Below are 27,666 nucleotides of genomic sequence, written 5' to 3'. Positions count from 1 at the left end.
AAACCTCCAATGCTGTGTCCAGGTTTTTTAATACATCCATGCTTCTGGTTCCAAAAACCAAGATGGTGACGGCCATAATGCTGAATTTGAGGCTTCAAAACAGGGGTCCATAAACCAATGGGTGACATCTATGCAGTTACACAACATGCATTTTAACCACCTTAATATCTTACTCACTGCTGCTGTAAAAAATAAATGATTTGGTGACCAAATAAAAAACAGCTTACAGATATGCCTTGGTATTGACTTTATGCTACTGTTGTTTGGTCTTTTAGTTAAAATCCTTCAATCACATGTTTCCCAATACACCCTTAGACACTCACACAGCTTCTACACATGACAGTTTATTAACCTGCTGCTGATCTGTTTGTTTTTTCCCCTCCGTTCTTTGAACCACAAAGTGAAGCCCATTATAGAGGAGGCATCTTTATTTAGCTGTATGTGTTGTTGGACTGGAGCTTGCTTGTTAAAGGTGGACTGATGTGTGTATCTGAAGGGGGCAGTATCCGGCTCATTGTTGTGCATTTAGGTGAGAGGCCTACCCACCATTCACCTTCTTGGGCAGGGGTCTGGGAATAGCATCGTGCGACCGTTTATATATGGAAAGGGGGGGGGGCAACCTTTGTACTGTTTGTTTGATGGCCCCAATCAGTGCATGATAGGATTTCAAGCTGCACTGATTCAGTTGGATCACTGATGTTTTTTGGTGTATTCCCAGACGTTCATTCATTAACACCTCTTTTAAAAGGAACGCTTTGCAGATCTGTTTGCTTTGGGAAGTTTTCAAGGAGGGGAGAGGTCTTTTTAATGCATTCAATTGTTAAACGAAGGAAACAAAAACAGGCCGCACAGTGGGTGTGGTGCTTGATACAAACAGAACCTCTCTGATTATTATACCAAATATGTTTGAACTGAATGTCCTGACTGACCCATCAGAATCCAAAGAGGGAATCCCTCCTCTCTGTTTCACCTTTTTTTTCCCAGTTAAAGTTTATTTTTATCCAAACTGTGTCTAAGGATTGAGCTGTTCATACTGTAAAGCCCCTCAAGGCAAATGTGTGATTTTTGACTTTGGTCCACATCATTAAAAACTTACTTCAGTAAAGTGTTGTAGGATTTTAGTCAGAGCCAAAACACTTCACAATATTTCGCCCACCTTGATTCATATCCTGCTCTGGTGACAGATTTATGCTCCCACTGGTTTTCTTAGTAATACTTCTGATCACAGGACAATGACAAGAAGGTATCCAGGTCATAGTATTGTCATGATGTTGTTGACTGGTGTCTGTTTCGCAACTGGTGACTTGTTTATCACACCAACACAGTTAGAGGATAGGTCCAATAATAGTCATGCCAATGTGTAGCCTATGTGCTTCAGCAGTCTGAGTTAGATAAGTGAAGTCTATGTCTTTTGCAGTTGTGTTCTTTTTGGTGTGACATTTATTCTGTGAGTTACTGTCCACTGCAGCTCAGCAGGCAAAGAAAGATGAGATTGCATGCTATAAAGACTGTGACTTAAGTAGATATCCACTTGATTTGGCAACTCAGACTGTTATAACTTCATATTAACATTTACTAAACCTAAGTGAATACTTCACCTAAAAATTGACCATTAGTAAATTCATTCATCACGCTGTGTTATCTTGAATTCGTCATGTACTTATTGTCTGGGTAAACTTGTCGAAAACCAGCACTTGGTCAGTGACTTCTGGCATCAGACACTGACAAGATAAGCTGTCCTTTCACGACGGCAGGATGTGCAGCCGGTTGCTGTAACTGTTTCATGGTGCCCAACCGCATCAGGGGGAAATGCGGCGGGTGGATGGGTCCAACAGCCACCAACTTTCACAGGTGAGACTGGTGGTGGCTTCCCATATGATTGTAAAAGCCAAACCCTTTACTTTATTCCTAAACTCAACCACGTGCTTTTGTTGACTAAACGTGACCAAGTGTGTGTGTGGCTGAAGGGAAAAAAAAAAAAAAACGACAATTTGCGTTGTTGTACCAATGTTTATTTTGAAAGAGACTGTGTGCAAACGGCGTCCCAGAACGTTAACAACCAACGCACCCAGGGTACCTTGCATGTCACATCTCAGCATGGTAACGAGGTCGAAGTGAGAATGTGTTGGACTGGGGACCATTTACACTAAAACCTTACTATTTAAAACTGAACTGAAAGTGAAACTTATCAATGCTCCTTTGAAAGCCAGACTCCAATACTGTTTTTTTTTTAATAAAAGTTGCATGTGTATGAGAAGCACTGAGCATACGACTGAGACTTGAGACTACTGCGCAAGTTGTGCAAAAGTTTAAACAGATGTTTTGACATAGTTTTGCTGTTGTTAAACATGGTCCTTAGTCAATCAATAAATCACTGTAGCCTTGTTTCCACCAAGCAGTCAGGTTCAGTTTAGTTCATTTTGGTGCGCATTAGAACGGTTATTAATAAAAGTTGTGGATGGTACCAATGGAACTGTTCCATGCCGTCCCCATTTCTTATCACCCCACTGTTGGAGTACCTCACACACTGATCCAGTACTTAAAGGTGGAGCTGTGAACACCACAGTCTGTTGATTGGTCAATAGAGGACAGTCACTCTGCTCAGGGCTGAGTTGTGGCTGGTTTTGAAGGTTACGTAACCACTGTTCATACTGCGGTAAGTTTTACATGCATCAGTAAACTACAACTATAAAATGAGAGGATGTTTTGCTGCCTCTTAATTTTTACTAGTTAACAGTTAGCAGCTGTAGACCGAGAAAAAAAACAACTTAATTCACTGGGCTGACTGCTGGCAACTTTTAAGGTGAAATGTTTTCTTGCATGTTACTCAGTGCATGAGTTGATGAGATGAATCCATCAACACACCTTATGTTTCAATGTGACAACTTTGACCATTACATTTGTTTTTATTGTCTCTCATGGATGACATACGCTTTAGATATAATTGGATCCTCAAGCTTTTAAAAAATATACTAAATTTGACCGTAATATTTTATAATATTTAAGAGTACTGTCTGCAGTAGAAAGGGTTACTTAAGGTTCTAAAGGTACAATACCAAAAGGTGCATACGAGAAAAATTACATTTTCTTCACAAATTTAAGGTGCCATGGCCTGACTGACTGATATCTTTCCCTTCCTTCGTAAATATCCGTCTGTGATAAATATGGTGAGGTTAGTTATTTAGTGCACTGCTGCCAGAGCTTTACATCTGTCCCACGGACAATAGGCCTACACAAAAATAGCACATGGAGGAAGATCAGGTCTGCACTCAGGATTTCAGGTAATTATATTTGGATTACTTATACAAAATATAATATAAGACTAATTTTAATCTTTGGTTTTAATTAATACTTGAATGAGCCCGTTGCCGTGCTGGTACAGGCACAGTGGCCTCAGTGCCTGTGTGGAAAACTACTGTGAAGGTGTAGATACACAAACCTGACAGTCATGAAACCCCCCCCCCCCCCGCCTCCGACATCCTTCCCCTGTTTGTTTGTTTCTCATATTCTGGAAATAGTTGGAGGCTGCTGTTGATATGTGTTTGGGTGTAATACTGGGTGCTCACCTTACAGTAAACATAGTAAATCCTGTGAGGACAAGCGGAGACAGTCAAGAGCCCAACCTGTCCTGTGGCATGTGGTCCTCTTGGACACACCCAGTGCCGGTAACCAGGGGCACTGTGCTCCCATAGGAAGCCCTGTGTGTGGCGTCCTCCGGTCGTGACCAGGATGATGAAGAGTTCCTTCCTTTCCTTTTCGGAGGGAGGCATTGTCCCGGTGAGCAGACAGGCTGCCGACACCTTGTCCTGGAGGAGGAAGTGAGTCTCTCACAGTCCAAGGAGGACTGGAGCGTCCAATCCAAACGGACCATTTCATTAAGGTTTGAGAATTCAAATGGGAATAATTAAGGGGCATTTTGATTCTGTGAATCAACTTGGTCAGAGTTAAGAATAGTCTGAAGCCTCCGGTCATACTTGTTCGTGCCAGAGGTTCCCAACATGAGGGTCAGGACCCTCTGAGGGGCGGCAGGATAAGTCTGAGGAGATGATTACAGGAAATAAAGGTGATTTTTTTTTCTTCCATTATAAACTACTTAAAGGGATAGTGCACCCAAAAATGAAAATTCAGCCATTATCTACTCACCCATATGCCGACAGAGGCCCTGGTGAAGTTTTAGAGTCCTCACATCCCTTGCGGAGATCAGCGGGGGGAGCAGCTAGCACACCTAATGGTAGACCGCGCCTCAGACTAATGTCCAAGAACACAAAATTGAATCCATAGAGTACCTCCATACTGCTCATCCGTAGTGATCCAAGTGTGCTGCAGCCGCGACATAAAAAGTTGTTTCGAAAAATGTCCTATGAACTCTGTTTTTAGCCTCACTGTAGCCTGTAGCTCTGACTGCTTCTCTGTGCTCTGCGCTCACGTGTGCGCGCATGCGCGAGACCAGCAAAAGCATGAGCTTTGCTCACCCGTGTTTACATCACGTGACACGTGCACCGCAGGGAGAGACAACGTAACCACAGAGCTAAAAGATAATTTGCACTACAGTCTTTTAGCAAAGGACAGCCCAACATGTCTGAAGACTTTGAAATTGAAGAGGAACAGCATTTCTTTGTTGAGCCGTATTTGTTTGAGCCCGAGTATACGGACGCGGAACTCAGGCTACTGGATGAAGCAGCCGCCACAGCTCATGAGTCTAACCCTCAGCCAGCCGCAGAATACCGGAGTCCAGCACTGGAAACCTGGTGGTGTAGTTGTTTCAAATGCAAGGCAATGCCAATGGATGAGGAAAGTCTTTGCTTCTCAGACTGGGAATTGGCAATGCCTGCACTTGAGAATCTGGACATCAGTCCTGACGAGACTGCTGCTCTTCAGAGATCACCGATCACCCTGAGTGCGCGCACACGTGAGCGTGGAGCACAGAGAAGCAGACAGAGCTACAGGCTACAGTGAGGCTAAAAACAGAGTTCAAATGACTTTTTCGAAACAACTTTTTATGTGGCTCATCACTACGGATGAGCAGTATGGAGGTACTTTGTGGATTCAATTTTTTGTTCTTGGACGTTAGTCTGGGGCGCCGTCTACCATTAGGTGTGCTAGCCGCTCCCCCCGCTGATCTCCGCAAGGGATGTGAGGACTCTAAAACTTCACCAGGGCCTCCGTCGACATATGGGTGAGTAGATAATGGCTGAATTTTCATTTTTGGGTGCACTATCCCTTTAAGTGCAGAAACCCTGTAAAACAAACATCACCCTTTGGTTGTACAGCTGACAGTGAAACCTGTGATAAGGGGTTGTAAGTAGATGTTGCTTTTCTTTTAACATTGTTTTGCTTTCAAGGGTCATGGGACCATTGGCGTGCACTGCAGTTCTCTGATATCAGTCATACTGTGGGTTTTATTTTACAGACTAGGCTGGAGCCTATCCCAGCTGACATTGGGTGAGAGGCAGGGTACACCCTGGACAGGTCACCAGACTATCACAGGGCTGACACATAGAGACAGACAACCATTCACGCTCACATTCACACCTACGGACAATTTAGAGTCACCAATTAACCTGCATGTCTTTGGACTGTGGGAGGAAGCTGGAGTACCTGGAGAAAACCGATGCTGACATGGGGAGACGACAATGCTAAGCACTGCACCATCGTGCTGCCTGAAGAATGAAATAATGAAAGAAATAATGTTTTGTCTCTTTGAGTGACGCCATAAATCATATTGTTTTCAGCAAAACTGATGCAGAGCGCACAAAAAATAGACACACAGGCACAAGTCCCTTTTACATTGCCTGTTTAAGGTGAGAATATCGCGCTGTTATTCAGCTTCATTATTCTGTATAAATGGTACAATTGCTGAATGGGGAAGTTATCTTTAAAAGACGGCAATGGAAGTAGCAAAAACTTGGCCAAAATGATGTCTGTGTTTAAAGTGTGAGCCACTGGGACAGAAATGGTTTCACATTTTGTGAGCATGAGAATTAAAAAACAGTAAATAGCAGTTAGTGGCTAACTCAAAGAAGAACAGCGACTGAAAATGTCAATGAGGTTCTGAAGCTCCTTACTCTTTGAGCAGAGGGTGAGATCAAATAACAGGGACAGTAAATGATTGATAACGCCATGTTATTGTTTATAAAGCGCTGCCTGACACGTACATTATATGCCATACTAGATGCTCATGCTGTTATATTAAACATCACTCCTATCTTGTGTCTTTCACTTTCAGAACACCAGTGTTGTGTCAAAGACTTTCTACCCGTCAGTATGTGTTTCCCAAGACCTAAGCTTGAACCAAACTTTGATGGCACACATTTGTTACAGCTGTATGTGTGTTGTAGTGCTGTCCCTTTTCGCTCCATTGTAGATCTGTGCAGGTGTGCTGCATTAGTTAACGAGGTGCACTGCACCCGGCAAGGAGCTCCTGTGCCAGCAGCAAAGAAGAGAGGCCTCTGGTGTGTGGACTGCTGGTCCTGCTGCCTCTCAGCGTGGGATTTTTGTTGTCTTGTTTGTTTGTTTATTTGTTAATAAATCCCACGGATTTGAGGGTTAACATAAGATGACTTTTGTGGTTATTTTGGGTCAGTGATGGAGTTTTTTTTCACCCCATAGGGCCTTAACAACTGCACTGCACCTCGTTAAGTAATGCAGCACACCTGGGCAGATCTCCAATGTAGGGAAAAGGGACAGCAGCACAGAACACATAGCTGTAACACATTGGACAAATTGAAATTTTGGTACTAAATGGAAAGTCAGAGAAACAACAAAGACCATGAATGAATGAGTTTGATATTAATAAATGTGTTTCCTCAAACAGTTATAAGTCGAGACTGCCAGTAAAGTATAAATATATAGATCTTTATTCATTTATTTTCTTCATATGCTCAGTTAACAGTGTTGGGGAACATTACTTTCATCAAAACTAACTTGTTACAATACATGAACAAAACAGAAAAAGCGAGGAGGTCTTACTACTCAAGGTTATGTGTGAAGAAATGCAATTAGATCCACTGAATGTTACTGTGATAGCAGTGATAAAAATGAAATATAAGACAGAATTACAAGACGTGAACAAATCTACATGACACAGATGATGTTAAGCTGGTGAGAAACACTACAACAAATACTGCCATTGTTAATTTCCTACTACAGTATGTACTAGAGTTAAATAAAAATAAATCAGAAATCTTTTAACATGTGACCCTCAACACTGTTTCATAATAATATACCTTTAGAATACAAACAATATACGTGATATAAAGTATCAGTGCATAATCACTTCCTCTCCACATGAACACAACAACTTGGTCACAATCAAACATCATCTGGAAATACACAATATCCACTTTATACTGCAGTTTACTCACTGACAAGCACAAGCTAGCTGCGTTTCTACAGGGGTGTGTGTGTACGCTAAGTGTGGCCCACAGTACTTTCACTACATCTGGTATTACACACAAGGAGATTTTACATGGTTACAAATAACAACAGCGAGTTTCTGTAGCCTGCCCTGCAAGCTTTACTAACACGTAGCACAAGACGAAGGACGGAGGAGAACATCCACATACATGTTTCCCTCAGCTTTACTATGAGTGAATACAGCAGCACAAACAGCATATACGTCTGGAGTGAAGTGTTGGGATGTTACATGTTGACATGAGGAAGACTGAGCTGGAAAATCCTTTGGTTAATCTTTAATTCTGAATCTACATCAACAAACAGAACTGGTTACTACGTGACAGTGTTTACAGTCTAAATAAATACTTTATACTAGGGCTTCTTCTGTTCCTAACTTCCTATAAAAATCTACTTCTAACTCAATTTGTACATTAAAAAACAAAATGAGACTCTCTTCACACTTTCCTTTTAGTTTGACCAAACAAAACCATCACAGGAGGAGGAATCTGCATTTACAGTAACTCTTCATTTAAATGCTGTAACATTAAATCTGACCCGTCTGGTCTCACTCTCAACTCTACCCTGTTTCCTCCATTAACCTCCATTAACCTGTGATTTTCCATAAACTGGAGAGCTTAAAAAAACATCCACCTCTGCCTGACAGAGTCACTCTGGGTCAACCTGAGTTAGTTGAGCTGATATTTTTATGGATTTAAAGGAGCAATAACAACTCGAATAAGAGACTTTTTTCATGATTAATAATAAATGTGATGTTGTTGTCCATCTGCCTTTTGCTTTGAACAAACTTTACTTGTGGTTACTTTACAAAAACATCTTCTTTTCAAGGTATACTATACAGGATCCCCCTGTGTCATCACTTATGACCCTCTAGAAGTGTGTGGCAGTGTATTTTTTTGCAGAGACTCTGCCCTCTGCCTGTATTTTTACCAGCCTTAATAACATCACGACAGCTGGCATTGTTTTCACCTCTTGCCTCTGTGTGTGTGTGTGTGTGTGTGTGTGTGTGTGTGTGTATGTGAGATCATGGTAAAATGTGGTACTGGTGGTAACTGTCACAGCTGGAACTAGCACAGAAGCCATTTTAAGTATTTTGGCAGGTGTTTATCTGTATGTCTGCAGACAGATTTTGTCACAACTGTTCAGGTTGCAGTCATGAAACTTTACAGGTGTGTAGCCAAGATCAAAAAGAAGGCTGAGTTTGAAGATGGGTGAGCTCAGAGCAAAAGGGCTGGAAGTAGGGGGTTAGGAAGTACGGAAGGGGCCACTGATCCCATCACAAGATGGCCTTTATTCTTATTTTGCTGTGTTTGGGATATTCCTAGGCACAGCGCGCAGCTGAGGTCAGGACTTCTGTAAGCAGCACAAATCCAAGATGAAGCTATGATAATCATGAACACAGGGCCAAATAAACAGCAATAACAGCGAGGCAAAACGCCAAGTGAAATAGTCTCAAAATGAGAGTAAAATTGGGGCTGGCTTTTACGTTCACTTGCAAGCACTGAAGGAGAGGATGGGGATGAAGAGCTATGGGGAGTTGACCTGTTTTCTGTTGGACATGTACTGTAGATGCCAGCAGTTAGCTTAGTTAGCATATTACAGGTCCTGCAACAGTAGCTTGCAGTGTATGTGCAAGCAGTGTAGAGGAGGGAGGAGGGCCAAGTGTTAATGTTGTGTTTATAAAACAGTAACTGACAATTCCTGCATAGCATACCTTTAAGTTTTTCACAAATTACATTCCAGTTTTCACTTTTTTAATCAAGTTAAATGTATAAAAAAAAGTCTCAATAAAACCTTGAAAAGCCTTAATTTTCTTTTCTTGTTCTTTCTGGGCTCTATTCAATATAATCAAAGGTTGTAGTTGAATCCGATTTGCGGTAAAGTGGGAATCATTACGTCTAGTTTTCACAGTAGATGAAAGAAATACCTGAGCCTGTTTCCAGCTGTTTGACATCACAGTGAATGTGGAACGGACCAGCAGCATTAACGTCAGCCTGCGTCTGAAAGCTGGAAAGGAATCAACAGTCGGCAGGATTCCTTTTGTTGCTCAGCAGACGCCCTGGAAGTTGGAAGCTTCAGTCGAGCAGATTCATGATTTGTTTCAGAGCGTCTTTTCTAAAAACGTTAAGAGGGAATCTCATGTGTGTTCCTCTCAAACGTTGCTACAGTCCAGAGATAAGAGTCAAAACAGTGGAGAACAAAGCAAAGGCCTCAAGGCTGTCAGTCCCTTTCTCCAGGGCCGGAGCAGGAGGTTACACAGGTGGGGTGGAGTAGCGCACCACATAGTTGTAGTCAGGCGGCGGGCTGTGACACTCCAGACTGTCGTCCAGGGCAGAGTCGTCCAGACTGAAGTCCAGAGGGGGGACTGTGGGCGGGTACTTCTCCTTCTCTGTGTCAGTCAGTACAGACTCTTTACTCTTGCTCACTGCCTTCATCCTGAAACACACAGAGATACGGCATAAATATAACAGGGAAATAACACCAGGGCTGCTGCTACATGATTCATTTCAACTCAAAATACATGATTTCAAGCAGGTTTGTAAATATAAAAACACACACAATGTTACACTACTCGCCTCCAATGACCTCAATGACCGTGAACGAACACAACCAATCAGAGCCGAGAAATCTCTACCGCAGCTGTCAATCACGTCAATCACTGACAGATTCTGTTGCTGCATTGCCTATTTCTCACCTCAAATGTTTTCAGAAACATATTTAGTGTACTGTTTAGCTGTAAAATGAGAATATTTGTGACTCTGCTGCCACGTTGAAAACAGTCGAGCTAAATCTCAGCCCCGCCCACCGACCAGAGCAAACGTTCTCTCATCTTGATTCATATTTGATCAGCGCTGGCTTGTTTGACAGTTTGACCACAGTTCACGAGCAGTGATCGACGGCTGTGTTAGAGACTCCTTGGCTCTGATTGGTTCAGCTGTGGTGGACTCTAGCGAATGCCTTTAGAAGCACTACAAGCTGGAGGAGGAACTGGATTATTTTCACTGATTATCTTTTTTAAGTACTTCTTTGTGAATGTAGTGACAGTTTCAGCAAATATAGCAAATCATTATCTTAAGTTTAAGTGTCTTCAAACCAATTAGTTGATAAATTTATCTACAGAAAATTGACTGGCAGGTATTTTAATAATCGAATAATCATTTTTTAAGTTAATTTTTGACGTATCTTTTTATATTGTCTGGTTTCAGCTTCAGACACAAGAATTTGTTTTCTCTGCTCTGAGTTAATGTAACTTGAAAATTCTTTGGGCTGGTTGGACAAAGTATGACATTTGAATTTGTCACTTGGGAAATTTATAAAGTTTTTTGTTAATTAATTAAATAATTTGTGGTGTAGTTGGTGATGAAAATAACCATTAGATGGAGCTCCAATATCCCAGAGCTTCTCCTAATTTGTCTGTTTTCTGTCTGTTCATTGATGCAGTAATGGAGATAATGTGGATAATGGATATGACTACATCATCAGCTGTGCACAATAAACACTCCTAATTGCAAAAACACTGACAAACAAACACAAGAGACACAACAAAGCAGGGACATCCTGAGTACTCAATGTATAGGGTGATCACATTGTTTTTTGCTTTTTAAAAGAAATCTACATTAGACAAAATTAACAAAATGAATATGCAGCACACGCTAGGTAACATTAAATGTGTGTGTCATAGCTTATCTCTTCATTCTGTGCGGATCTTTTTGTTATGTAAGCTTTTTTTTTTTTTTGCGAATACTCAGTACTGAATATTAATTTAATATAACTGCTCGGATATGGAAATTACTTAAAGGCCCATCCCTGATCCTGACTAAAAAATGGCACAGGACCTAAATTCTCCGCAGGGCTTTTCTCAGTGTGTGCTTCACATAACATTCGAAGTCCCAATGCATATATTTCTTAACATTATTATACAATCTTTCAAATTATTTTTATGGCATAACTTTTTATTTGTGGAAAAACTAGACTGTCAGGGAGGAAATCAGAGCAGTCAGTGGGGATGTGCACTCTAACTCAATGTACAACGGAGGTCTGTTTTGCTGTTCTTCGATTTGTTTAAAAAAAAATGCCCCTTGTGTGAAGCTATCGAACAAACCTCTCTTTATTCATATATGATGTAATCAATCATCCTGAGCCTTTCTGCTTCATTTGCTCAGAATATGAGTAATTGCCTCTTATTGTCTTTGGAGGTTGCTAAGGGTTTCCAGAGCTCCTCTCTGGAGGCCAAAGGGTCAGCACCCAGCAGGAGTAAAGTGACGCCGCTGTGCTGGAATGTTGTCCTGATGAATAAACTACCTGATAAACCAGCCATCAAAAATACCTAACAATGGTACAGTGTTGCCTTGCCAATGTCAAACACAAGGTGGGGGCACAACTGGCGAGTGAGCAACAAGGAAATGAGTCAGGGTGAAAATTCCCTTTAACCCTCAGCTGAAACAATCAGTGGATGAATTGTTAAAGTTTTATAGGATAGTTACATGAACATATTTGGAGTTTAGACTGTTTTAGCTTTTTGTATTTTAATGTTTTCTTTAATATTGTTCAGTCAATCAAAATGTATGCTACTGTTTAAAAGAAGTTATGCAGGGAGAGTGGTGAAGGCCAAGAGAGCAACAGGTGGACTTCAGCTTAACAAAAGGAGCGCAGCGCTACAGCTAACAGGGGGGCCCTTGTAAACCCTCCTAAGTTCAAAGGTGGCAGTGATTGAATAGTTGTCCAGCAAGGAAGTCCTCCCCTCAAAATGTACATCATTCTCTGCATGCCTCCCTGCATTTATTCTCGCTGCCATGCTGAGGCCCTGATGACACAAGCAGGATGGTAATGAGTCCTGGTGGCTCCGACTTAAAAGTTTTGTGAAGTAAAAGACACTAGGTATGTTTACATGCACACTAATATTACACTATTATTCTGAATATTCTTAATTAGACACAGGTCACGTAAACAGCATATTCTGTTTAAGACATGGGTTATGTCGGTATTATTTGGGTTTCAATACCATTCTTTAGACATGTATACAGTGCATTCAAAATATGGATCTTAATTTGTGGTTTGACCGCTGTTTGCAACACACGGCATCTTGCTGGTTTGCAGTCAGCTCTGTCAGTTGTCATGGATACGCTGTACACAAATCAACAGTTTGCTGAGGTAGTGATGCATGCTCAAAAAAGATGTCCACATTTCTGGTTGGAAGAAGAAACACACCTACTTTTAAACATGAAGGTGTTTGGAGATGTGCAATATCGTAACGCTGACATTTTCAAAGAGGTGGCTGAAGGAATTAAAGTGGGAAGCTATATTTGCACGGTCGAAATATTCACTGGTAGGAAAATCCTGTTTTGATGCAAAGAAGCAAATGGCACAAGCGGCTCCAGCTGTTCCACTTTTGAATATTATGACGTGATAAATAACATGTTAAAGGTCCAGTGTGTAGGATTTAAGGGCATCTATTGCCAGATGTAATAAAATATTTATAATAAATATAAAATAGCTCTAAAAAACAACCATATTGATTCACTTCACATTTGCCTATCTACCCCTGTACCATACATACACACAAACATACAGACACATGCACACTCTTAACCTCGTAACTACCCCCTCCTACTGCCAGTGACACAAACACCTACACATGCCTACATATACCTCAACTACAGAGTAACCAGCCCTAAACATCTGCCATTATTTGTTTAAAATCCACTGAAACTAAAATCAGAATGAGCTGTTTTAACCTACATGCGGAGCAGGTGCTCTTCCACAGTCCACCATGTTGCTCTACACTAGCTCTCTACATGCTTGGCACATGAGAGGAGTTTAAGTTCTGCAACTGCACTAAATCCTACACACTAGACCTTTTTAATCGGAGTATCCACAGCTGCATGTAAACAGGAATATTAATGGAACATTAACTTTCATCAGCCATGTAAACAGCTCAGTAGGAATATTGTCTTTTTGGAATAAGGGCAAAACCCAGATTATTTTTCTGCATGTAAACAGTTACTGTAAGTGGGTGTGGGTGTCTGTAGAAAGTTTGGTGAGCTGTTAATTAATTAAAGTGCTTTAGAGAGCATCAGTAACTCTGCTAAGTGTGTCTCATAAGTTTTTTTTCCCTGGCAGTTATAAGAGCTTTTATGTTCGTTTCCACTCTTTCCTCTTCAGCTTACCAGAGATTTGGGAAACATATGAAGATTTGCTTTGGGACAATTAACTTTACTGCTGTTCATCCCTTAAATCTTTTAAGTGGAGGCCGCAGAGCTTTGAAGGAGTATTAATAGTTGCTCCTGTGCAGGGAACAGCAGAATAATACCACAAGGTTTAAAGTGTAATTACTGAGTTCAGAGGTTTGACCCTGTAAATTAACCCTGCCACTAAGCTGCTGTAAAGTTTATATGTAAGCCTTAAGACACCTTCAGAGACCCTCATAAGAAAAAGATTTAAGGAAATTTGACTCTGATTTGACTTTATCCCCAAATAACCCATAAAGTGAGAACACATTGTCTCAGTGTTTTTTCCCCCTTCATGACAGTTTTATATACTTGTCCTGGCAGGATCCACATCTTAAAGTCATCAAACGATCCCCAGGATTTTGGAGTATAGGCTTTTAGCCAATGTCACTCCTTTGAGATAACAACATTTCATTACACCAAACAGCCATGACTCATAAGTTAAATCAGAGTGGGAGGTATCTCGTTCAGGACTCTTTTAGTGAAAACAAAGGGGTTTTAGTGCACGCTCTTAAAACAGGCAAACCTCAAGTGACGCATCCACTCTGCTTTCGTGCTCGGTCCTTCAGTTTGTCACCTTCAAGCTTTTTCCCTCCCACTTCTCTTTTGTGCCACTGACCCTCCTGCATGGCTTCTCCAGACAAAAGGGAAAACTAGCTACAGACCTCTTTTAGAGCCAAAAGAAATGTGTGTGTGACGGTTACAGCGTCTACATTCCAGCACAGCAGGGAGGTTTCCAAGCAGGTATTTTGCAGTCTTGTGTTTGCTTATTTGTCACTTGTATCCTGAGGAGTGTTGTGTGGTGTTGTTTACGTACGCTAGAGCCATGATGCTCAGAGGTCGGCCTGCCAATGATTCGAGGCGCTTCAGAGTCTCCATGTTGTCAGACGACAAGCCCATCCCACTGTCTGAGTGACTGCCCTGATGATGACAAAGAGACAGATAGACAGAGAGAGAATAATTTAAACTCCTTCATTGTTATCTGAAATGAACAAATAATAAATATCTAAACGTTTATCTCTATAGAACATTTCAAAACCAGACTTACAAGGTTATTCACAGGTGCACAAAAATACAAAACAATGAAATACAAAAAGACACTTAGGTAGGGCTGCCCCATGAAAGTCAATAATTCTAATCATCATACGGAGACCCCTCAGTCGACTGAGATTCTTCAAGTCAGGCAATCGTGTTTTTTTTTGTCAGTCAGTGTATTTCTGGAGCCATTTCGGTCCTAAGATGTAGCTGCAGATTGAACGCTCCTCACTTTCACGCTGCTCTCTTGTGATACAGCATCTTCCAACATTTACTTAGAAATAGTGAATTTGCAGCCTACAGCAACTTCACACAATATAGTCTCTGGCTTTTGTTTTTTATTTAGTGTTGGCAACAAATGTTATTGCACATTTCCAATCCTTCATTCATGTACTTAGCACGCATTAACTCGAAGGGCTTAGCTTATATTGTGTGAACGTCACTGTCACCGAGTGCGCCGCCGAATCCTGTTCTCTAACTCCATATGGAAAAATCGAACGGATAGTTGAATAATTGCATTAAACGGCCAAGTCTGATTTTGAGTCCAGTACAGTAGTAAAATTAAATCAAGTATAATCAGCAACATCAAACAGAATGAGCGAGACACTAAATTTGACAATTGAAGTAAAAGTATTCAAAAACAACTCTGTATCTGTCTAAATAAATATCTGTCAGTAATTTAGGTTTGGGTTGATTCTGTTTGAAATATGATCATGATTAATTACCACAACTTCAGTTTTATCAGTATTCAGTTGTAAAAGTCAGAGTCCTTAATGGGAGCAGTGCAGGAATCCAGATTGTTAAACTTTTCATAACTGAATGAGACGTGTTACTGGCATAAACATATTAGGTCACGGTGTTTAAGTGACAAAAAAAAATGGCGAAATGGCTGCAGATAAACGAACTAAGACCGGGCCAATTAAAAAACCTTGTGGGACTCCATGTCATGACATGACAGGCAGTGAAGAAATAAAGGTATCACGATCCGTTAGGTACATAGAACTGATTTTAAATAAAAACATTTATGTGACAGAGTGAAGCTTCTGTTTAACTGTCAGAGCACAGATTGTCTGTTTCTGGTTTAGGTCCAGAATGAATAACTCACCTCATGGTTCTCATTAGTCCCGTCCTCCATGGTCACCTCATCGAAGGTTTTCACACTAGCAGGACGGATCTTGATATTCCTGGCGAGAAAATATTCCAGGGTTAGTCTCCAAAATACCCCTTCAGTTTGAAGAATCCTTTGATTACACTGGACCCGAGAGGCAAAGTTCAGCAACAAAACCGCAGGAACATAATCACTTAAATCAACAACATGTCGCATCAGTGACGTTGCACTTTGAAAACACACCTTGTTTACTTTGCATTTCAACACTCAAGAGGCTAAAACGACTTAAACGACTGCTTAATTTAGCTTAAAGGCTAACTGTCATTACTGCTTTTCAACACCTCCTCAATAAACACACTTGGAGGAGCTGTGAAAACTCAAGAGCTCAACAAATATTATTTTAAGTGCACATAAATCTTGAGGCTGGCTGTATCGTTTTTGGGGAAATTTCTCACAGGAGCCACAATACCGTAAGCTCCCTAGCCATCAAGCTGCTGTGTGTACATTTCTTATCATGTGCTAATCAGGACTTTCATTGTCTTCAGGTCGGACTTAACTGTTCGCCTCGTGGAGTTTAGTCTGAGTGCGACAAGAACAATAATTGTTTTAAATATTTTTCAGTGCAAAGTGAGGAAATGATTTAGGGCATTTCCTTTGCAAAACAGACTCGGGTTGCCTTTAACAGTCTGCGGATAGGTTTACATGTCTTTATAGTGTGTTGATTTATTTCCTTTAACGAGTTCATAGAAGAATGTAACAGATTTGAGCCAACAAGGGTAACAGTCACAGTCACACAGTTCTGTGAGGCTGCACTTAGTTTAATGCTAACATCAGCCTGCTGGCATGCTAATAATGACAATGATAACATACAGCTGCATCCAAAACTCCGTACTCACATGCTATTTAGTACATTAAAACAGCATGTGAGATTTTTTTAGAGTGTCCAAGACCTATGACAACGACAAAATATAAATTGCAAACTATTTCCGGGTATATATTACAACAAACATTAGACACTAAATATCCCACATTGCAATGTGGTAGTGATAAAAACAGACAATGGTGGAAACTGATCAAGACAACTCTGTAATGTCAACAATGCTTCAGCATGAGTTAAAGTATAAGATTTCCCTTTTTTATTTGAAGGAATACTTCACCCACAAAATGAGCATTTGTAGATCAATTCATCACGTCGTTTCCTTGAATTTGTGATAAAAACTTTGTTATTCTCGTATGCCTCCACAGAAAATGGCAACCATATTGATTTATTGATTGACTATCATGTTAGAGAACCATATCAGAACACCTGTTGACAAACTCTCTCACAACTCATGCAGGATAATCCAAGTCTCATTTATCCAGTCATATTCTCAATACTTCCAAGAGTGTTGCAAGTGTTTTTATATAGTTTTGCTGTTTAAATGTGCCCCCCAAGTGATCAATAAACTATGGATTATGAATGTTTGCTGTTTTCCATAAAGGCATGTAAGAAAAACAAAGTTATCTTTAGTAATTCAAGGCTACACAGAATGACTAATTGATTTACAGATTGTCATTTTGTGGAAGTGACGTGGTAATTACAGCTCAGTACATCTGAAATGATACATACTACTGTTTATTCATGTAAAGGTATGTTGAATGATTGTACACATTGTGTATGTAGGGTATAGTATGTGATGTTGGACAGCAAAGGTTGATGGGAATGTCATTAGTCTGTCAATAAAAGTACTAGACGAATTAAAATTTGGGTCTGATGAAGGTGCTAAATGAAAAGTTAAAGGAGCACCAAAGGTACTACAGTTTATCTTGAGAGCATCCAATAGTTTAAATACATCATTGAAGAAAAGATAAAATAGCAATATCTGTCCAAGTACATAAAGGTTTCAGGTGTCTGTTTTATGTAAAGAAGATAGTGCGTAAATGATCCATGTTCTCACCAGGTGCTCCCTGAGTCACGGTGGGAGACAGGTCGTGTGGGCGTCTCCTCTGAGGGCACTGTGGTCGACTGGTCTCCCACCTTTGCCAGCAGGGCTGTGTTAATAGGTATGTAGTGCTTCCCCTCCTAAAATCAACCAAACAGAGACACAAAATATAAGAGTGCAGCCTTATGCCTCCATGATGCAAATTATAAAAGAGACGAGAGGCTCGTGGGCCAGTTCTGTGTGCAGGCTATACAAACACACGCTCCCATGGGTTGTGGCGAGCAGCCAAAGAAACTGAGGTCATGCCTAATAAATCCAGTACAATGTTCATGAGGCTGGTGGAGGCAGCAGAGTCTGTGACCAGCCTTCCTGCACTGTAACAATAGCTTTATTAATAAGAGTCGAACCCCTCCACTGTTTTCTCTGTGTCCAGTCTGAACTTTTTCTCATGCAGATAGTTTTCACAGACTCGTTTGTAATATTACATGCTGTAGTTTTCATGTGATGTCATGTGTGGCCTTGTCTTTATCTCTTATTATTCCACTGTACAAGTTACAGTCCTGTGTAGTCTTCGCAGAAGAAGTGAAATATAATTCCTTCTCTTTGTGTTCCAATCTGTCTGTAGTGATGTACATTCTGGACGAGATGCCTGCTCTCCTTAGTTAGTGGAAGCAGAAACACGACTGTGGGCATCTTACAGATCCTGATGACTGAAAATAATCCCCCTCTTGTTGGGGCTCTCGCCAGTTTCCTGTCATCAGTGATAGTTATTGCTAAGCGCTCCACTTTCTTCAGTTTCCATCTTTTTTTTTTTTTTTTTTTGAAAAACAACACTATTATTTTTTCACCACTTCTGTTTTTAAAATTTCAGTGAGTCATGGAGTTACAGTCTATTACCATAACTTATTTTGTGCTTTAGGGAGGTGATGGTGAGAGCTTCAAGTACATGGTTCATTTTCAATTTGAATTGAGACGAGGACTAGAGGTCTATAAGGACCCACCTGATCTGAAACAGACCTGTAGGAAACCTAACCAAACCTAATTTGTTTTCTCTTGAAAAGCATGGGTGTAATCAATCCAATCCAATTAATGGTGGTTAAACTCATCTAGCTGCTTCAGGCCACATGCACATCTATACAATTTCATTTTAAATCAGAGTTTTCAAACAAAATCGATCTCTGTACACACAAGTGTTTTAGCACCATTTCAGAATTATTTTCTGTCAATATTAACAAGCCTGACATCGCATATCATTTAACCACTGGCATGCAAGTGTAACAGGAAGCAGCTCTTCTACTCTGTAGCTGGCTACCGAAAATACAACAGAGATTGCAAATAATAAGATCAGAGTTTTCTTTGCTTGGACTGATGACGAGATGGAACTGTTAATGAAACTAACACATGAGTATGGCAGTCAAGGCGGCAGAAAACAGATCATTCATTGAAAAGCAAATACGATGACATATTACATTGGTACTGGAAGCATTATCCATCGCCGCAGGAAGCCATGGCGATGGGAAATGAGCACCCACACAAGAGGGTATGTAGACCTAGCCATAATGTTTTGGCTTGACATGTTGTGACTAATAAGGCTCAATCAGGAAGCGGAAGTTGGCGTCGTTTTCTAGACTTAAACACAACCCCATACTCTTCAAACTAAAATGTGGTCAGCAGCATTTTAAAAGGTCTCCAATTAAAGGGTTTCTAAAACACCGTAGTAGTGTGGACGCTAGGTGTAAAATAGCAGTAGTTATGTGTTTTAAAACAAAAACCTATCAGTGTGGATGCAGCCTTAGTCTCTGGGTCCTCGTATTGTACATGCTGGCTAAATAAAACAGAGCTATCTTTAATGTTATTAGTAACACCTGTGCTTTTCCTACTAGGACAAAATGTCTGCAGTACAAAAGGCCTGTTGGTAAAGGTGTCATTTCCTTTCAGTGTAATATGTTTGCATAATAATCAAATGCAGATTCTTCCTGTGGAGCATATTTATTGACCTGATTAGAACAAACAGTTGTTAAACTTTCATACAGCCTCATAAAATCTACAAACTTCCAACAGGTTCTGACAATATACAGCATTTAAACCAGACAAAGTTGTCCTGCGTCACACTAATAATGCCATTGTTTTCCATGTGTTTTGAAGTGTGGTTCCTCTTACAAGACTGATGTTGCCATTTCAAAGGGAGCCAAGTATTTGTGTTGAGTGTTACTTCCCCTCTCAGTTACTCTAAGCACCCCCCTGGGTGAGATGTCGCTCTGAATCTTCTTTGGGCTGCAGGACTCTGATCAGCAACGCTGCTTCCTGAATATTTGCCGTGTTTGTGACTCATTCGGGTGACTAATAGTGTTAAGTGTTTTGTGAAGCCACAGTATGGTCAGAATTCCCAAAGTATGTGGGGACTTGAACTTCAACTAAAAATTTAGTTCCTGTATTTGTCTTGCCGAGAAAACACGTTCATAAATCTTTTAGTTTGGTATCATCATCAACTTTCAGTTTGAGTTCCCCACAGCTGCTGTTCATTAACTGCTCACTTCTGTTGAAACAAAACTATGACACATCATACGTAGTGTTCAATCAGTGCACACTCTTTCTTGTCTATCATACCTGTTGCACACTGGCCTGAAGCAGATCTCCCAGCCTTTCCACCAGCTCAGTGAAGGTCGGACGCTCTTGTGGCTCTCCCTGCCAGCAGTCCAACATGGTCTGATATCTAAAAGTGAAGAGAACAACACTTAACACAAACTACAAGAAAGATACATGCAAGCCTTCAGTGCACTGGATGCCAAGAATCAACAGACATTATATTCGGGTTGATGTACTGTGACAAAGCACCTCTCAGAAGAAAACTTCTCTTTGGATATTCGACCATTCTCTGTTTTCTATTCTCAGGTGATCCGGAGCCTCTGGGGCTGTATCTAATTCTCTTTTGGGTGCGAGAGTACAAAGCCTCGCTCAGGTCTCTGACAAGCTGTCAGCATCTCTACACATGTGGGAAGACTCCGAGCCTTAATGTGAGTTTCCATTGCAGTGTGCTGTCTCGGTTTGTGGAGGAATTTAGGAACAGAGCTCCACGGCTGCTGTTTAAATTACGTTCACAGCACGTTACTGATTGGGATTGATGGATATGATGGATCCCTCCCCAGTTTCTGTTGCAGCAACCAATGCTTTCCCTACACATATCTTTGCAGGAGCAGTGTGTAGGAGTTAGGGGGAATTAGTGGCATCTAGCGGTGAGGATTGCAGATTGCAACTAGCTAAAATTGCTCCCGGTAAGAATTCCTTTGGTCTTCTCTGTTGCGGAGGTGTTAATAATCGAATACCTAATTATCCATAAAGGTCTCTTCCTCTCCAAAACAAACAGACCAGGTGATTGAAACTAGTAAAACAGTGAATAAGGAAGTTTCACATAAAAGGAAGGTATTTCTAAGGACAGGCTGCTAACCACGGTGGCCCACGCTAAAACATGAAAGGTCATATCTAGAGCCAGAGTTTGGTTTGTCCATTCTAAGCTGTAGAAACACGGTAATGCAACATGGCGGACTCTGTGGAGGAGGACCCGCTCCCTATGTAGATACAAACACCTCGTATTAAGGTAATGAAAACACAAGGATTACTATCTTCAAGAATACACACTTACTATATTATATTTTATTTCTTCCAGTGTATTTCCCTAAACCCTACACATGACCCATCAAGTGTTATGTAAATAAATCCATTAGTTAGTAATCAATCTGAAGTTTGAGGACTTGTAAAAGCAGATGGTCTGCTGCTTCCTTACTGACCCCCCCTCCTCTCCATCTGTGTTTGTGTGCAGGGCATCTAAACCTCTCTGCTCCTGGCTGAAAGAAGCCAAGCGGCTGCTCTGATTCCCACGTTAATGAGCGTGGAGTATACTCGTCCAGGTGGGAGCCCTCCTTATGGAGACAGGATGTGGGGAGCATGATCACAGTCTTTAAGCATATTATTGGGGGGGGGTAAGTACACATTGTATGACTGCACAATTTAGACCACATTTCCTGCCTAGTACGCAATGAGAATAAATAGCCTTCCCCCGCATGTTTGGGGTCTTGAGGGAGTGTGGTGTTGCTGAGGTGGTGGTGGTGGTGGCGGGGGTGGAGATTATGTGGAACTTGTCTGGTTGGGCAAGTGTGTAAGGATGGGAAGTGAGCATCCTATTTATTGTCCTCCCACTGAGGAGCATGTTTTCTGAACAGCATCCGCTAAATTCCTCTGCAATGCATCAGCACGTGGGATCTTATTAACAGGCGGAAGACAACATTCCTGATGAATCAGAGCTGCAGTGGTACAAATTATTTGCTCAACACTGCGTGCAACCTCATGTGCTTTTCATCATTCAGATATTATGAGTTTGAGGTGAGGGTCAAGGTGTCAAAACCTGGGCTTAGAGACACACGTGATCAACTGCAGACCTCTCCAGGGGAGTTAACCCCACTGACTCTGAGTGTATTGCTGTGCATCCTATTCACACTGATATCAGCAGCTTTATCTTTGCTTTAAATTAGTGGCAGGCCTCACATAAGCACGCAAAATATATAATCTGGCAGTTCCATTTTTCCGAGATGGAACATATGAGAGATTCTTGGCACCAGTGGGTCTAGATCTACAGATCTTCTGTTCTGACTGCACGCTGCAGTCTGGATTAGATTTTGTCTATCCCCTCCAATCACTGTGTCCTTTGCAAAGCTGATAAATTCATTCAGTTAGCTTTACTTGGCACGAGCTGCTTTAAAACTCTGAACCTTTTGATATCACATCATTATTAAGTAGAAGTGCAACATTATGCTTTCAAAACAAATAAGATTTGTGGACTATATGAGTCATTTTAAATTAAAAGCAGACATGAGGTATGCACACATGTTGAAGTGAGCTGCAGAGCTCAGGCTGGGTACGGATCGGCAGTACATCACACAAAAGAGTCAAAGTATTCTTATTACAACAAAAGTTTGTTTAGCTGCGTCACTGACTGACAGCACTGACACCAAAGAAGAGGACTCTCTGTTCTCCCACAGATATTTATGTCCAGCACCATCCACCAGCCCCTGCTCAAAATGAGCACCAGGTCTCTGGCCTTTCTCACTCAGGGGAACTTGGACTCCACATCATGCTCAGTTACATCTGCGCCACTGTCACTCAGAAAATGCTTCAGAGCTTCAGTAGCTAATGTTTCCTCCTGCAGCATTCAGAGCAGTATTACCCAGGATTCTTATCAGGCACTTCTGACCTGCTGGTGCAACTCTAAAGAGGAAGAAACATACAATGCCTCCTCTTTGCTATATATCGATATGAGTGGCTTTTACTTGCAGCCTTTATTTTCTTGGCCTCTGTGAGGAGCTCGTACAGCTGGGAACACATAGCCGGCTGGCTGGGGTACACAAGACTACCCAGTTATATAGAAACGTCATAAAGATTTAAATAGTTCAAACAATAAAATGTTTGCAATCCTACATTTTCCAAAACGGAGCTTTTAAGGATAGGACGGAAAAATTAAGTTAATGCTCCCAAACAAAGTTCACTACAAAGTTCTCTGGAGGGGGACAGCATGCAGGTACATATTTACTTTCATCTGCTGTTTACTGAAGAAATAGTTAAAAGGGATTCTCACATTTCAGAGGAAGAGTATTCTGGCGCTCTCATCCTGGTCCCCTCTTTAAGCCTGCAGCAAAATTCTTCGTCAATTTGGACGCCAGGATACGGGGAGGCACCTGGGAGAGGAAACAGGGGGAAAGGTTCATTACAAAGTTATTTGTTGGGCATAAAAAACACCATACACAGTATATTTGTATGACTTTACATGAGATGGGATGAGATGATGTGTGATGCCTTTTTACATGATACTGACATTGTAAAATACAAATGTAAGATATTTATAAGAAAGTGTTAGCAGTCTGTGTTCAGCCACATAATAACAACAGCGTTAATATTTGGATAACAGCTGAGGTATTTTAAAGGCTCCAAAGTAAATCCTGAGGGTGCCGTTATTCACAAAAATGTTCTCAATAATGTACGTTTTAAACTACTGACACATATTGCATGGAAAGGGTTCTGCAGAATGAAGCACAGTAAAAGAAGGAAGAAGCTTGTGAGAGGTAAAGTAATACATCACATTGATAATTTTGTAATGAAAATAAAATCAGTTGTTCGTATTTTAGTGCACCCTGTTTGTATCAGAGAGGGTAGGCTAATAAGGCCCTGACACACAGAGCCAATGGTCGGCCGCCGACTAGAGACACCTTGCTGCATTATAAAATACAGTTCAACAGCACCACAAGCTACAGCCTCCAAAATGACCATAAAGTTGAATAAACACCTCCCTGAACATTATAGCTATCATGAAGTTCTGATTTATTGCATGTTGCATTAGACAGCGTTAGTTTTAGCGAGGTGTACCTAATGAACTGACACATGAGTGTAGTTTATAGTGCACTGGAATACTTAGTGTGTCTGGATAAATGACTGAATGTAACATCAACACCAAGTCTTGGGCCATGAGCAGAAAAGAAACAACTTTAAAAAACAGTTTTAAAGAATTATTATGCACAATGTGCAGAAGTTACAAAGACAACACCTGCCCAGTCTCTGGTGCATTCCTCATTTCCTACTGGGAACATTAAACTCCCTTTACTGGTGAGTGAAACCACTGCTGCTTTCCAACTCCTAACACACTACATGGAAACATCTTGCAGAATTGTGTAACAGAAAAAAAAAAGAAATACATTGGATTTTTGATTAGATCTGGTTGGATGATGTAAGTGAGGACCACTCATGGTATACAGTGAATGTGTAATGTTGTTAAATTTGCTGAGTCATGAAACTGTCAAATATATCACCCGCCAACCAAAACTATCTTATTTACATTTGAACTGTCATGTTGGTAGTAAAATTTGAATTTAGAGAGCCGAAGGCTTCTTAATGCTCGGCCCCCTGTGAAAACATACAGTAATACGCTGAACCTATACAATATCGGATTTTGTTAGTTTTGGAATATAACGGCTCATTTTATGTTATCAATACAATTTCCTAGGTCATAAAAAATATTTTTGCTTGCTTGAATCCCCAGACAAAATATAAAACACCATCTTTGTGGCAACACACATTTATAGGAAAACCGCAGATTGAGCTTGGCAAAGTGTTCGAACAACTAAAGAAATAAAGCTTACTGCATAAGTCAAAGAGACAATCTTGGATTTGCAGAGAAAACATTTCAAACCCCAAGTCTTACTGTTCACATGGTCATATTTCTAGCTGCAGCTGAAGTGGACTCCATGTTCCACGATGTGACGGTTGGTGTGTAAACATGCTGTTCACATCATGTACGAACCTAAAAAGAAATGTTTTCCTCTACATTTTGGCCTCTCGACCACTTAAGGTCACAAAAATGGAGATTTTTTAAAGTGCCTTCAAAGGTGTAGAGCTCCTATATTCTTACATCTAACTGGAAAAGCAGTGGTGTTTTCAAAGTGTAACAACTAAAGTACACTTTACTGTAAGTCAAAGAGAGACAATCTTGGATTTGCAGAGAAAACATTTTCAAAAGTCTTACTGTGTAGACAGAGATATTTTGTAAAACAAAGGTCGTGTGGACAGAATCATGTTTTAAAAAAGAGGGGGAAAATATAATTTTTTCAAAAGTATCTGTACACGTATAGACAGACTGTTAATGAGAATTTTACCTGCTTAAACCGTACTGTATCGTATCCTATTATGTGTTCATTCATTCATTCATCTTCTAAGTGCCTTCAAGAGTGTAGAGGGCTCCTATTCCAGCTGACATCAACTGGAGGCAGGGTAAACAGGTCGCCAGACTATCGCAGGGCTGACACATAGACACAGACAACCATTCACGCTCACATTCACACCTGTGAGACAAGACAGCTTTAGACAGTCAAATTCATGCAATCTGCACTGTTTGGACTGTGAGAGGAGCCGGTAGTGGAGAGAACCCACGCTGACACGGGGAGAACATGCAAACTCCGCACAGAAGGGCTCCCATGCCCGGGATCGAACCGGCAACCCTCTTGCTGTGAGGCGAGAGTGCTAACCACCAGACCACTGTGTCGCCCCCCTATTATGTGTTATAATATCTTATTGTGATATAGAATATCTGCACAGTCCAAAGGTCTTACCTATGTTTTATGACGTGACAGAATTTTCTCTAATAGCTTTCTCTATTTAAAAGTAATCTCTTGATACAGAGTATTTATAGTATGACTAACACCACACAAGCCTGGTTCACTTTTTGGCGTCAACACTATCCAAACAAGCTCTGGAAATTCAAACCCACAAAACGGAACTGACACACTTTTGGTCCGCAGAGCGATCTGAAAAACACACTTGGGTTACCCTAAAACTTTTGACCTCCAAACACGATCGGGTTGCAGAGCTCCACTTGTTTGCCATTTTTCTTGGTCATTTTGTATCCTTGTTTCCTGATTTATTTTTCAGAGGCCCCCGCTAACACTACCCAGATGTGTAAGTGTTTCTTTAACGGAAAAATGTGGTGAGAATGTGTCAAGAGTGAAGAAGAGGGAGAAAGAGACCAAGAGAAAGAGGGAAAGACAAAAGGGAGAGTGTAATAATGACGTCAGTGCTCTTTACATTTAAAAGAATATGCAATTTGATACACTTTTCTTTACACTGCAGCGGGCGACGACACCGCATGGCAGTGATTCAAAAGTACAGAATGGCAATACATCCAACTTTGGTTACACTTACTCTTATGTTTCCACTGACTCCCATGGTGACATTTAAACATACAATATTTCATGTTGAGTCCTGCTATAGAAACATGTGGTGAGCTCTGTGCCACAGTGCACAGGCAGTCATGGACCGATACACAATGCAGTCTTAAAGGCTGCAGTGGTTTCACAGCAGGGGCACACTTTTACACTGACCAGGCTGCTTGGTTACAGTGAGTTTGTGTTGCCAGCTGGGGAGAAACGGGTAATTTAAATAGGAGGTGTTCTCTCGTTTTAATGTCCCATGCCTGTTGTAAAAATCACAGCCTAACTTCACTAATGTTTGAGTGGCATGAAAATGGTTTTCTCAAGCTGAAAATGTGAGCTCAGGCCCTTTGTCCTAAAGGCACAATACACAGAAGAAGAAGACAGTTATTGCCCAGTACATCTGGTGAGGCTGCATAGCCAGGGGCACCGAGTGAGTCCACCAAGCTGGAGCTCTCTTCTCACTTAACATCTCTGACACAAGAGCGCCATGTTCACAGTGCAAATAGACTTTAACTTTCATGATGAGGTAAATGTTGATTGCGCAATGTAACGGCTAAAAAATGATGACACCGTCGACTTTAAGACTGGTTTCCTAGAAGCCTCGCTTTCACCATGCAATTCTGTTGGGCAAAACAAAAAGAGCCCTGCTGCTTTCACTTTACCTGGAAATAACGGTATCCTTTAATTATAGACAGGGGCATTTTTTATTTGTTAGTATGTCAGATGTAATATTGAGAACAGTTCACGAGACAGGTTTCAACTTTGATGAAAATAAATCATGGTGAGCACCAGAACTTGATACTTTAACATGTAAGTGTTAGTATTGTATTTAGTTTATTTTTAGATTTTTAGATGCTTTTACAAATTGTTTATTTTATGTGCGTACACATGCCGTGTTTTCGCGCCCTCTAATACACTGTTGTCCATGTAGAAAGATGGCGCAGTCAAAGTTAGAGTGACATTATTGCAACATGCAAATGCTCCTAAGTGCTTATTTTTTAGGGCATGGCGGCTGCGCCCTGAGAACTTTTGGAACCCAGCAATGCACACTGCATGTCATGTGACGAGGGACAACCAATCACAGCTGGCAGATATCTTTTCTTTCTTCCATAAATATCACTGTTTTACTGATAAAGGGAAGAAGTTGATCATTTGAGTGCAGGGCTACCCAGAGCTTTACATCTGTAAGACGGACAACACGCACAAAAACAACA

General features: G+C 40.9%; 1 protein-coding gene across 1 annotated transcript in view; it reads right to left on the bottom strand.

Moving 5' to 3' along the window:
* Positions 1-6,834: 6,834 nt before the first annotated feature.
* The window catches only part of kdrl (kinase insert domain receptor like), a 61,264-nt gene continuing 40,432 nt past the window's right edge, over positions 6,835-27,666 (bottom strand). Inside the window, exons 25-30 of the mRNA XM_049585522.1 lie at positions 23,332-23,431; positions 20,313-20,418; positions 17,721-17,845; positions 15,781-15,859; positions 14,458-14,561; positions 6,835-9,849 (exon numbers count right to left, since the gene is read on the bottom strand). Of these exons, the coding sequence (XP_049441479.1) occupies positions 9,666-9,849; positions 14,458-14,561; positions 15,781-15,859; positions 17,721-17,845; positions 20,313-20,418; positions 23,332-23,431 (698 nt within the window). The 3' untranslated portion in view covers positions 6,835-9,665. The remainder of the gene's footprint in view (positions 9,850-14,457; positions 14,562-15,780; positions 15,860-17,720; positions 17,846-20,312; positions 20,419-23,331; positions 23,432-27,666) is intronic.

The sequence above is a fragment of the Epinephelus fuscoguttatus genome, linkage group LG9, assembly GCF_011397635.1.
Source record: "Epinephelus fuscoguttatus linkage group LG9, E.fuscoguttatus.final_Chr_v1".
NCBI classification, from domain to species: Eukaryota; Metazoa; Chordata; class Actinopteri; order Perciformes; family Serranidae; genus Epinephelus; species Epinephelus fuscoguttatus.
The sequence above is the reverse complement of the archived record's forward strand: the minus strand, read 5'-3'. Positions and strand labels throughout refer to the sequence as shown.